The 12,704-nt window shown below is 47.8% G+C and overlaps 1 protein-coding gene across 1 annotated transcript; it reads right to left on the reverse strand.

The window, feature by feature from the left end:
* Positions 1–10,551: 10,551 nt before the first annotated feature.
* Positions 10,552–11,945, reverse strand: LOC123402429 (MYB-like transcription factor ODO1). Its single transcript, XM_045096353.1, has 3 exons — positions 11,630–11,945; positions 11,379–11,508; positions 10,552–11,284 (listed from the first exon to the last, which is right to left on the reverse strand). Exons 1-3 carry the CDS (start codon positions 11,760–11,762, stop codon positions 10,792–10,794), a joined length of 756 nt encoding a protein of 251 aa, XP_044952288.1. The 5' UTR covers positions 11,763–11,945; the 3' UTR covers positions 10,552–10,791.
* Positions 11,946–12,704: the final 759 nt, after the last annotated feature.

Here is a 12,704-nt window from a genome sequence, read left to right on the forward strand (position 1 = left end):
AAACCGGTCTCTCGTAAGCGTACGAGTAATGTTGGTCCGGACGCTTCAATCCAACAATACCGCCGAATCGAGAAAAGACTAAGGAGGGCAGCAAATCGAACATCAACACCCACAAAAACTTTTGTGTTCTAATCGAGATTACATCTACGCATGAACCTAGCTCATGATGCCACTTTTGGGGAACGTTGCATGGGAAACAAAAGATTTCCTACGCACACGAAGACCTATCATGGTGATGTTCATCTACGAGAGGGAGATCGGATCCACATACCCTTGTAGATCGCTAAGCAAAAAGCGTTAAGAAACGCGGTTGATGTAGTGGAACAGCTTCGTGATTCAAATCACCATCGTCCCACGATCCGTCCCGATCTAGCACCGAACGGATGGCACCTCCGTGTTCAGCAGACGTACAGCTCGATGACGATCTCCGACTTCTTGATCCAGCAAGAGATACGGGGAAGTAGATGAGTTCTCTAGCTGCGTGACTGCGCGCCGGTGATGGTGATTATCTATTCCTGCAGGGCTCCGCCCAAACTCCGCAGAAAACCAATCTAAAGAAAGAACTATGAAGTAGAGGTTTAGGGTTGCACGTGGCAAAGTTGTGTCTCAAAAACCCTAAAACATCTAGTATATATAGGAGGAGGGGAGGGGCTAGCCTTGGGGCTCAAGGGGGGCCCTAGGGCGTTGGCCGAAGTGGGAGAGGAGGGACTCCAACTCCAATTCGGTTTGGGGAAGGAGAAGTCCCTTCCTTCCTTCCCACCTCCCTCTTTTTTTTCTCCTTGATTTTTTCCCTTAGCCGAAATAGTCCACTTGGGCTGGCCTCACCAGCCCACTAAGGGCCGATGCGCCACCCATGGGCTATTAGGTTCTCTCCCTGGTGGGTGGGCCTCTCCCGGTAAAAACCCATAACCCATTCATCACTCCCGGTACAGTGTCGGTAATGCCCGAAATCTTTCCGGAGGCCAAATAAAACAATCCTATATATCAATCTTCGTTTCCGGACCATTCCGGAAAGCCTCGTGATGTCTGTAATCTCATCCGGGACTCCAAACAACCTTCGGTCACCAACACCTATAACTCAACTATACCGAAACGTCACCGAACCGTAAGTGTGCAGACCCTGCGGGTTCAAGAACAATGCAGACATGACCTGAGACACTCCCCGGTCAATATCCAACAGCGGGACCTGGATGTCCATATTAGATCCTACATATTCTATGAAGATCTTATCGGTTGAACCTCTATGCCAAGGATTCATATAATCTCGTATACCATTCCCTTTGTCATTCGGTATGTTACTTGCCCGAGATTTGATCATCGGTATCCCTATACCTATTTCAATCTCGTTACCGGTAAATCTCTTTACTTGTTCCGTAATACAAGATCCCGTGACTAACACATTAGACACATTGCTTGCAAGGCTTATATGTGATGTTGTATTACCGAGTGGGCCCCGAGATACCTCTCCGTCACACGGAGTGACAAATCCCAGTCTTGATCCATGCTAACTCAACGGACACCTTCGGAGATACCTGTAGAGCACCTTTATAGTCACCCAGTAACGTTGCGACATTTGATACACACAAGGTATTCCTCCGGTGTCAGTGAGTTACATGATCTCATGGTCATAGGAATGAATACTTGACACACAAAAAACAATAGCAACAAAATGACACAATCACATGCTACGTTTATAGTTTGGGTCTTGTCCATCACATCATTCTCCTAATGATGTGATCCAGTCATCAAGTGACAACACTTGCATATGGTCAGAAAACCTTAACCATCCTTGATCAACTGGCTAGTTAACTAGAGGATTACTAGGGATATTGTTTTGTCTATATATCCACACATGCATTTATGTTTTCATTCAATACAATTATAGCATGGATAATAAACGATTATCTTGAAACAGGAAATATAATAATAACTATTTTATCATTGCCTCTAGGGCATATTTCCAACATAGAAGGCACAGTTAAACTTATGTACATTTCCATAATGAACAAGGTTTAAAGCGCGTTGCATTTACTCCTAGCAGCTAAGTAGTACTTCGTTGTACTATTTCTATATGCATGCGTAGTGTGAATGTTATTTTTTAGCTCATCTCACAGCCAATCAATAACCACCTAGGCTCCAGAGAATTTCTAAACACGCCTTCTAAACCGTGACGGAGGTAGTAATATACAACCTTGACACGTGGCCATAGGCAAAAAAAAGTGCTAACCCAATCACATGCATGCATGAGCCACACATCATTAAATGTAGATACAACACATAAGATACAATGCATTTTACTAGTTGTTTTTATGTTTTATTACGCATATGATTACGTGTTAAGAGACAATACATTGGTGCATGCTTAGCTAAGATACAACCCCACTATCTTTTTTCATTAAATACAATGCCACATAAGCAAAATGCTTATGAAACCGCACTAAGAGACTTGCATTGGCACATGTCTAAGGAAAAAATATAAGGAGGATATGAGGGCTCGTGGACGCGCCAGGACGTGCTCGGTCAGTCTGCCACGTAGGACGCGGCCCCACTCCGGACCACATTTCTCTTCCTTTATTTATTTTTTCCCTCTCTCTTCATCTCCATCAATCATATGCAAGTGACCAGACAAACGAAAAAGAAATGAGGACTACTGCTACACGGACCAACAAATAAGGGATCAAAACAGACATGTATGATCATAGACCGGACGCGTCCACGAACATTTGAAGGATCAAATTATAGGTAATGGTTGTAAATGCTCTTAACGCCTCCTTGGTATCCGTATTGTTGCTATGTGTTCTATTTTTGAATGGAGGAAGTATCTCCCAACCAATCAAGTCCTTTGAAGGCCGAACTTGGTATCCATCCAAGATATGGAATGAGTCTTTCTCTAATCGAGAAACGGGCCATTTTAGAATATGGTAGATTCAGTTTTCATGAGCCTAGCCTAAACGTGGCAAGCCTTTGGTTTGTCCTTGCCTTGACTTGTGATCAATGGAGGTACTTTCTAGTTTTTGGCCATTTTTCTTGTGTAAATGAGAAAGTGTCTATGTATTATTCACTATTTCAGCATTTGTTGGTGATTCGTACATCTAGATCGAAAATGTACATTTAAAGGCATGCTTAGATTGGATGGGGGTAATTTTGTTGTCTTCCCTGGTATTTAGCAATAATAATAATACATCTATACCTAATAATAATAAGGCGGTTATTGCTTCCGTCAGAAAACCCATCGCAGTATTTTTATAAAAAAGCCCCTGTAATTTTTGTTATTTAACCCGCGCTTCATCATTTATCTGTAACGCAAAAGGAAAAAAACAATTCGCTGCAAAAATTATACCTGTACGCATCGCCTCCTCCCGTCGACCCTGGGCCACCCTAGCATGTGCCCACGCCGCCGCCACACCATTCGCCGCCGTGGCCGACCTCAACCGCCACCGCTGCCGATCTCAACCCACCCGCCTCCGCGGCCGTACCTCTCCCCGCTCACTGCCCCCGTTGCGGCGCTCGAGTGCATCGCGTCGACCCTGGTCCACCCTGGCCTGTGCCCAGGCCGCTGCCACACCATTCGCCGCCACAGCCGACCTCAACCACCACTGTTGTCGATCTCAACCCACCCGCCTCCGCGGCCGTACATCTGCCCGCTTGCTGCCCCCGTTTTGACGCTCGAGCAGAGCTTCTGGATCAAATCAACGCGACAGCTACAGTGACTGGGGATGATGCGTCTGCTCGATGCAGAACAGCGGCGGCGCGCGGATAAGGCGTGGCGGAGCGAAGTACTTGCAGGTGGAGGCGGGCCTTCATGGCTCACACGGGGAACTCCGGGGTTATGGTGCGGCAACGACGACTCCTTATGGCCAGATAGAGGCGCCTAACCCTTGCTCCCCTCATCGTATCCCCTCCTCCGGCAGGAACTCATCATCTGATGAGATCCCCTCCCAATGCCTCCAACCGTGTGCCAAGCACCGGCAAAAAAATTTGTTTTGTGGGGATTTGTTTGCTGATGAATGAATGTATTGAATGTAAGATTGTATTGTTGTAGAGAAAGAATGGAACACCACCTTCAGTTTGCCATCTGATCCCACATTCTTTACCCCATGAGTGAAATAAGATAACAGTCCATTGATCAATTCACGTAGCCTCTTTGTTTTGCTTTGCTTGTCCCGTCAATTTCCCATCATGGTGGAATTAACAATGGACGGGTTGATTTCTCAACAAAATAGGATAGGACTAACTACATTAGTTAATTAGCTTATTATTTTAATAAATTAAAATAATTATAAAAATATTAAGAGCGTGTGATATTTTTTTCTTCCGTTGCAACGCACGGGCCCTTTTGCTAGTTGAATCCAAAGAGCCTATGGTTCAAATCGAGGTGAAATATGTTTCCGCTGATTGGAAGTATGTTTCTCGGGACCTCCCGAAGAGAAAATTTACAAAGTTGCAACCACCCAAAAAGAGGTTTACAAGGGTGCCTTTTGTCAAGAGTATTGTTTCTTGAATCATCATTCTTCTTCCTTTCTTATTATTTAATCGGTGGTTGTTTATATTAGCAAGAGACATCTTTAAGTTAAATACTACTAGTGCCGAAGTATAGTATAGTACGCACACTTCCAAAGTAAAAAAGTCAACAATACACTAGCAGGAAGGTATAAACCGGACATTGCCTATGTTGTGTGTATACCTGGCAAAACTCGGGCCGGGCCCGGCCTAAAAAAGCCCGTGGTGCATAACTCAGGCCCGATAAGCCTAATGGGCTTAAAATCTAGGCCTGAGCCTGGCCCGTGGGCAAGGTCGAATCAGGCCAGATCGGGTTTTTTCGGGCCAGGTCGGGTCGAGCCGACCGAGCCGGGTTTTCCATGACCAGGTATAGTTGTGTGACAATGACTTGCTATGAAAAATAACTTACCGATCAGACTTACAAAAGTAAGTGTTCTAAATATTTATTTTGATTACAGAAGAAATATTTTGATTGTTCGACCAATGCTTGTTGCAGCTAGTATAACCCCCTCCCCTAGGTGTGCCAGTATTGTATACAAAAACTTCACGATGAAACCCCTATTTTGATGAAGATATCAACTAAATATATTTCTTTGCACAACTAAATTTGTTTGATCTACTCGTGTAAAAAAATCGTATGAGTTAAACAGATTCTACCCCAATAATTCCCTTGAAGTAAAAAAATTTAGAGGAGCGGTGCTCATTACATGTGTCACAATCTTAATAATTTTTTTCATCCGAGGTAAAACAGAACACTGAGTCTCGGGCGAGCAGGGAACGAGGCGGGTTCCCTAGGGTTCCCCCTCCTCCCTCCCCCCGCCGCCGCCGCCGGCGGCCTGCCCCGCCCCCTCCCCCTCTCCCCCTCCTCCCCTCCCACTCCGTCGCCCCAGGGGCCCCGGTACCGCGCCCCCTCTCCAACTCCTCCCCTGCCACGCCCGCGCCCCCCACCCTCCTGCCCGCTCGCCCCTCCCTTCCCTCCCTCCTCCTGCCGTCGCCGGTGCGCCGCGTCGGCCCTTGGTTGGGCGGCCCCGATGGCGGCGGGACTCCGGCCTTTCCCCTCCTGGCTCGGGTGGCGCACGGCAGCCCGGGGCCTGGTGGTGCGTCTCGGCGGCAGCGGCCCGGCGCGGCGGCAGGGCTCCCCCTGGTGCGGCGTGGATGGTCTCGGTGGCGGTGGTGCTGCTGTTGGTGGCTGGGTAGCGGTGGCAGCGATCCGGACCTTCAGGTCCAGATCTGGACCCCCCGGCCCCGATCTGGGTCTGGTCGGGCCTGCCTTGTCGCCTCTAGTTAGTCTGGGGCGCGGCTCACGACGGGGATGACAGCATTGACATCGCATCGCTGCAGCGTGATGATGGGAGCTTCACGAGCTTGTCCATGCCCGGTTGAGCTTTTGGGCTGCATTAGGGTAGCGGCGGTGGCGGCCTACGTGCAGCAGCACGGCAGCGGGGACTTTACGAGCCCCGGGACTTGGCCGACGCTTGGCCGGGCCTTCTTGGCCTGGTGTGTCCTGGCTGTTGTGTTCGGTCGGCACCCGCCGATTGTTGGGGAACGTCGCATGGGAAACAAAAAATTTCCTACGCGCACGAAGACCTATCATGGTGATGTCCATCTGCGAGAGGGGATGTGTGATCTACGTACCCTTGTAGATCATACAGCAGAAGCGTTAGTGAACGCGGTTGATGTAGTGGAACGTCCTCACGTCCCTCGATCCGCCCCGCGAACAATCCCGCGATCAGTCCCACGATCTAGTACCGAACGGACGGCACCTCCGCGTTCAGCACACGTATAGCTCGGCGATGATCTCGGCCTTCTTGATCCAGCAAGAGAGACGGAGAGGTAGAAGAGTTCTCCGGCAGCGTGACGGCGCTCCGGAGGTTGGTGATGACCTTGTCTCAGCAGGGCTCCGCCCGAGCTCCGCAGAAACGCGATCTAGAGGAAAAACCGTGGAGGTATGTGGTCGGGCTGCCGTGGAAAAGTCGTCTCAAATCAGCCCTAAAACCTCCGTATATATAGGTGGGAGGGAGGGGAGGAGGCAGCCTCAAAACCTAAAGGTTTGGCCGAAATTGGAGGTGGAGGAGTCCTACTCCAATCCTACTTGGAGTAGGATTCCACCTTCCCACTTGGAAACTCTTTCCACCTTGTGTTTTTTTCCTTCTCAAACCTTATGGGCCTTAGTGGGAACTTATTCCAGCCCACTAGGGGCTGGTTTATCTCTTCCCATAGCCCATGAGACCCCTTGGGGCGTGACACCCCTCCCGATGGTCCCCGGCACCCCTCCCGGCACTCCCGGTACACTACCGATGAGCCCGAAACTTTTCCGGTAATGCACGAAAACCTTCCGGTAACCAAATGAGGTCATCCTATATATCAATCTTCGTTTTCGGACCATTCCGGAAACCCTCGTGACGTCCGTGATCTCATCCGGGACTCCGAACAACATTCGGTAACCAACCATATAACTCAAATACGCATAAAACAACGTCGAACCTTAAGTGTGCAGACCCTGCGGGTTCGAGAACTATGTAGACATGACCCGAGAGACTCCTTGGTCAATATCCAATAGCGGGACCTGGATGCCCATATTGGATCCTACATATTCTACAAAGATCTTATCGTTTGAACCTCAGTGCCAAGGATTCATATAATCCCGTATGTCATTCCCTTTGTCCTTCGGTATGTTACTTGCCCGAGATTCGATCGTTAGTATCCGCATACCTATTTCAATCTCGTTTACCGGCAAGTCTCTTTACTCGTTCCATAATACAAGATCCCGCAACTTACATTAAGTTACATTGCTTGCAAGGCTTGTGTGTGATGTTGTATTACCGAGTGGGCCCCGAGATACCTCTCCGTCACACGGAGTGACAAATCCCAGTCTCGATCTATACTAACTCAACGAACACCTTTGGAGATACCTGTAGAGCATCTTTATAGTCACCCAGTTACGTTGCGACGTTTGATACACACAAAGCATTCCTCCGGTGTCCGTGAGTTATATGATCTCATGGTCATAGGAACAAATACTTGACACGCAGAAAACAGTAGCAACAAAATGACACGATCAACATGCTACGTCTATTAGTTTGGGTCTAGTCCATCACATGATTCTCCTAATGATGTGATCCCGTTATCAAGTGACAACACTTGCCTATGGCCAGGAAACCTTGACCATCTTTGATCAACGAGCTAGTCAACTAGAGGCTTACTAGGGACAGTGTTTTGTCTATGTATCCACACAAGTATTGTGTTTCCAATCAATACAATTATAGCATGGATAATAAACGATTATCATGAACTAAGAAATATAATAATAACTAATTTATTATTGCCTCTAGGGCATATTTCCAACACCGATGGCGGTGGAGGACGCCCTCCGGGTGGCTGCGCTGCTGCTGCCCTTCGGTTCCAATGGCTCGGTGTGCTCTCGTCGTCGTGTCCGGACGGCGACCGTCTTGGACGGTGGAGGTAGTCCCCTCCTGTTTGGTTGTCCCCCTATCAGATCGTGTCTTCGGGTGGTTCGCCTCAGACTGACCGGCCTTGCTACTTTGACCATGGTGAGACGACGATGATGATTGCAAGACCGAGGTGGCGTTTGTTGGTGGATGGCATGCTTAGTGGTGCGTCTCTGATTGTCCGGGGGGTGGTGGCTTGGGGGTCGGGAGAAGTCATTGTCTTTTGACACCGACACGGTGACGCTTGAGAGTGTCACCCTTCCTTCCTGAAGGGTGTCGGGTGTGCCTCCTCCCCACGCCTTGGAGCGTACCGGGGGAAACCCTAGGACCTGTCCGGGCAGCAGTGTCGTCGTCGTCATTATCCTTCGTGAAGGTGTTGCTTGGTACGCGATGGATCAAGATGCCTGGATCGTGGTGGGAATATTTCGAAGGAGACGCAGCGGTTGCGGGTCATTATTGTTTTTGTTAAGCCGTCGGTGTTGGTATTATTTTCTCTTTCTTTTCTTTTTGGGCCGTGGATGTGCTGTTTCGGTCCAGCAGTGGTTTCATGTTGTATCATGTGGTTGCTGTATATATAGCGGGGCGAAAGCCTATTTCGAGATATATTTTCATCCCAACTTAGAGAAAAGCATGCATATCGTCTCGAGAATGGAGTATCTCCCAACAATCAAGTATTTTGAAGGCTGAACTTGGGATCCATCCTAGATATGAAATGAACCTTTTATTGTGGGAAATAAGCCATTATGGAATACTGTAGATTCAATATTGCACAAGCATGCCTAAAAGTGACAATACAATGAGTTGCCCTTGCCTTGACTTGTGAGTTGTGATATAAGTACTTTCTAGTTTGTGGGACCCCTTTTCTTGTGTAACTAGAAAACATCTATGTGCTGCTCTATTAATACGAAAATAAGTAAAAAAAATGGCTAATTAGATATATCTCGAAATTTTGAAAACCCTTTGAGAAGGTGTTTAAGGGGTTCTCAAATGTAACATTTGATGAACGTTTTATTTTATGTAATTATTTAGATGTGAACAAACCATTTCGTGGTGACTCGTGTATCTAGAGCAGAAAAAATGTCTATCTGAAGGCCTGCTTGGATTGGGGGTCTTTTGTTGTGCTCTCAGCTGGTATTTACTCCCTCAGCCCCATAATGTAGGACGCTTTTTCACACTAGTATATTGTTGAAAAACATCTTATATTATTGGACGAAGGGATTACTATTTAGTGAAAAAATCACTTAATCCAAATAGAGCCTAACGGTCAAACCAAGGAGAATTATGTTTAGGTTTACAAGGCTGCCACCATAAATTTTTTTACCGGGTTGCCTTTTATCTAGAATACTGTTTCTTGAATGGTCTTTCTTTTCTTTTTGGATTATCTACACATGGATGCTTTTGTGCATGGAGCTTTCCTTATCTAATTAATCGGTGTTTGGTTATATTATACTTCCTCCGTCCCAAAATAATTGACTCAAACGTGACTCAACTTTACACTAATTTTAGTATAAAGTTGAGTCATTTTTGAGTCATTTATTTTGGGATGGAGGGAGTACTTACGTCATCTTCAATGGTTGTAAGATAGTTGTTGATAGATTTTGACACATAGAATTTTTAATGATGTGTCGTGCAATAAGTGGGTGTTTGTTTTCAGGGACTTTTTGATGTAGAAACTAAAAAAATCTCTTTTACTCCCATGTGAAACAAACAGGAGGGACTTTTAGGGACTAAAAGGGGGTATTTGGTACTAAAGGAAGAAGTCCCTATGAGAGGGTCTTTTTCGAACTTTTTTTGGCATTTTTTTCAACAGTGCATCTACTTTTAGCATGTCATTTAATAGCTTTTAGTACATTACTAGGGGTAGCATGATCTTTTTACATATCATTTAATGACCTCTAGTCCCTGTTTAGTCCATGGAAACAAACGAGTAGGGACCAGGGACTTTTTAGTTAGGACTATAAAAAGTCCTGTAACTTCTGAAACAAATAGGGTCTAAATGAGAAAAGAAAGCAAGTTTGTATGTAAATTAACCAACACCCTTGCACAAGCTTCAATGTAGAATGAGAGAGCACCTTATTTATTATCTCACATCCTATTAAGCAAACTAGATATACTATCTATTAAAATAGTTGTATGTTAAGATATTGATGGATGACATGACATATTTTATCAACAAACTAACTACAAACTATTCAAGATGCCCTTAGCGAGAGACATCTTGAAATTAAATACTCCACTACACTACTAGTGCTAAAGCATTCCTCACACTTCCAAACTGGTCCTGGAAGTACTGAGCTTTCATTCCAGGGAGTCTCTGCCGCAGTCCATCATTGGCGCGTGCATCCACAAATACTATTCAACCATGTTCATAAAACAAAAAAAAATTCTTTGACAAAAGGATTGGCTTTTCGCTTTCAGAATCAAATATGTTTGCCCTTCAAAAAAAAAAAAAGAATCAAATACTATGTTTATAGGGGGTGAGTGGGGCTGTTTGTTCTTTTGTGCGTGTGCATGAGCGTGTCACGGTGTGTGTCAAACTGAAGATCATACCGTGATTGATGATCAAGTGAACCGCTTCTTGACACTTTCTTGGTCTCACGGATTCTCACAAACCACACTCGCCATTTTTCTCATTCCTTATCAACAAGTATGCATGCATGCATGGACATGAACATGAACATGAACACGGACAAATTCTCTCCCAAGATACCAAAGAAAACAGAGCACGTAGAGAGTGAGAGTGAGAGTGAGAGAAAAACAGCTAGAGGAAGAAAGAGGTGAAAGGAGTTTTCGGTGTTCCTGGCACAAATCTAATTCTAACCCTCAAACGCTAGCGTCAGGATCACATCCACACCTCTTGATCGAAGCCGACGTCGGAGCACTGGTCGAAGAGATCGACGCCAATGTCGCCGCCGCCGCTGCCGGACAGGATGCTGGCCCAGTCCATGTCGATGATGGCGTCGACCTGGAAGAGGTCGAGGGGGTCGGGCCAGTCGACGTCGGCGCCGCCGGGCGTGGCGACGGAGGCCGAGGCCGAGGCGGACGAAGAGGAGCAGGGGGACGGCGACACGGAGGCAGAGCAGGCGGCGCCCTGCTTCGGCTCTCCGCTCGTCGGCGCCTCCTCCTCGGCGCCGGAGCCGGCCGATTCCTGGGACGAGGCCTTGCCGTCGCAGTGGGGGTCCTGCCGCCGCGGGTCCTGAGGGCGGGCGGCGACGGGCTGGTGCGTGACGGGGTCGAGGCCCATCTTCTTGAGCTTCTTCCTGATGTGGGTGTTCCAGTGGTTCTTGATCTCGTTGTCCGTCCTGCCCGGCAGCCGCGCCGCGATCTTGGACCATCTGCTGTCCGGGGCCGGCGCAGTCAAACACCAAAACAGAATTCACGACGCGAACATGCGTACCCCCCGTCGTCGATCGAGCAGGACAGACGCACCTGTTGCCGAGCTGCGAGTGGAGGTCGATGACGAGCCTCTCCTCGTCGTCGGAGAGGAGGCCCCGCTTGAGGTCGGGCCGCAGGTAGTTGGTCCACCTCAGGCGGCAGCTCTTCCCGCACCTCAGCAGCCCTGCCAAGGAATGCACGCGCTCAGGCTCAGCCACGAACTCACGACTGATTTGAGGCCAAACAGATGCGTTTGCAGAGCGGCCGGGCCGAACCGTCGCCATGCATGCACACGAGTGTAATACCTGCGAGCTTGGGGACGAGCCTCCAGCAGCAATGGCCGTGGGAGAGGAGGAAGGCGACGAGCTTCTGGTCCTCCTCCGCCGTCCACGGGCCCTTCTTCAGGCCCACCTTCTCGCAGCACGGCTGCCTGCCCATCTCTGTCGATCGAACCGGACGAGCACCAGTGAGTGAGATAGCTGGGATAGAAGGCGGCTGGCTCGAGTCTCGAGGGGGAATCGGTCAGTCCCAGGAGAGGAGAGGGGGAAGGAGTTTGGGCTTAATGTGGGAGCGGAGGCGCGTAGCGGGGGATTAATAGGTGCGGCCGGAAGTGGAAAGGGGCCACGCGCACGTGGCGAGCAGAGCCCCGGTACGTGTGAGCCGGCCTCTGCTCTGCTCTGCTCTCATCGACCGGCCTCACACGCACGGGTGGACGGACCATGTAGAGTGCTAGGCGGTGCACGGATTAGCAGCAAGAGAAGACGGGCCACCGATTACCAGGGGAGTACGTGGAGCGGCCTTGCTTGCTAATCACCGCGGCGGTGTCTATCTATCTACAGGAAAGAGGCTGAACGAATGAACCGAGGGTGGCCCTGAAACTTGTGGATTTTTACACCAAGTTTGTACCGGTGGAATGGAAATGTAGTCGACGTGAACATACATCGAGATCCCCAGATTGCCCCAAGTTTCAGGAGTATCATGTGAATAGGAAACCCATAGGAAGTCATAGGGAAAGTGATGTCATTATTTGATGCATAGGATAGGAATATTTTCATCGAGCCTAGGCTAAATATTGAATGTGTCTAGCGCTCATCTAGATGAGACTTAATCAAGTCACATCCAACTTATAGGTCACTTGATTTTTATGAAGATTCGTGTAGGTCTTTTATTTTGTATACTTTATTTGATTACTCAAATAATGTGTGAGGGTTAGATAAGACTTTGTTAATTCTCATCTAGATAAGAATTAGTAAATTTGTTTTTATTTTTATTTTAAAATGTAAATGATTGGTTTCTATCCTACATAGGAATAAGATCCATTCCTAAAAATCAAAGACTTCACTAGGGAACGGCGCCGCATATTAGTCTTTTCATGCGGCG

The sequence above is a fragment of the Hordeum vulgare genome, chromosome 6H (assembly GCF_904849725.1).
Source record: "Hordeum vulgare subsp. vulgare chromosome 6H, MorexV3_pseudomolecules_assembly, whole genome shotgun sequence".
Classification (NCBI taxonomy): domain Eukaryota; kingdom Viridiplantae; phylum Streptophyta; class Magnoliopsida; order Poales; family Poaceae; genus Hordeum; species Hordeum vulgare.

Excerpts from the sequence above, each read along its gene's own strand:
- LOC123402429 (XM_045096353.1), bottom strand. The coding sequence starts at position 11,762 with ATGGGCAGGCAGCCGTGCTGCGAGAAGGTGGGCCTGAAGAAGGGCCCG. Across the intron at positions 11,509-11,629 it reads GCTCGTCCCCAAGCTCGCAG|GGCTGCTGAGGTGCGGGAAG; the intron begins GTATTACACTCG and ends ATTCCTTGGCAG. Across the intron at positions 11,285-11,378 it reads CACTCGCAGCTCGGCAACAG|ATGGTCCAAGATCGCGGCGC; the intron begins GTGCGTCTGTCC and ends CCCGGACAGCAG.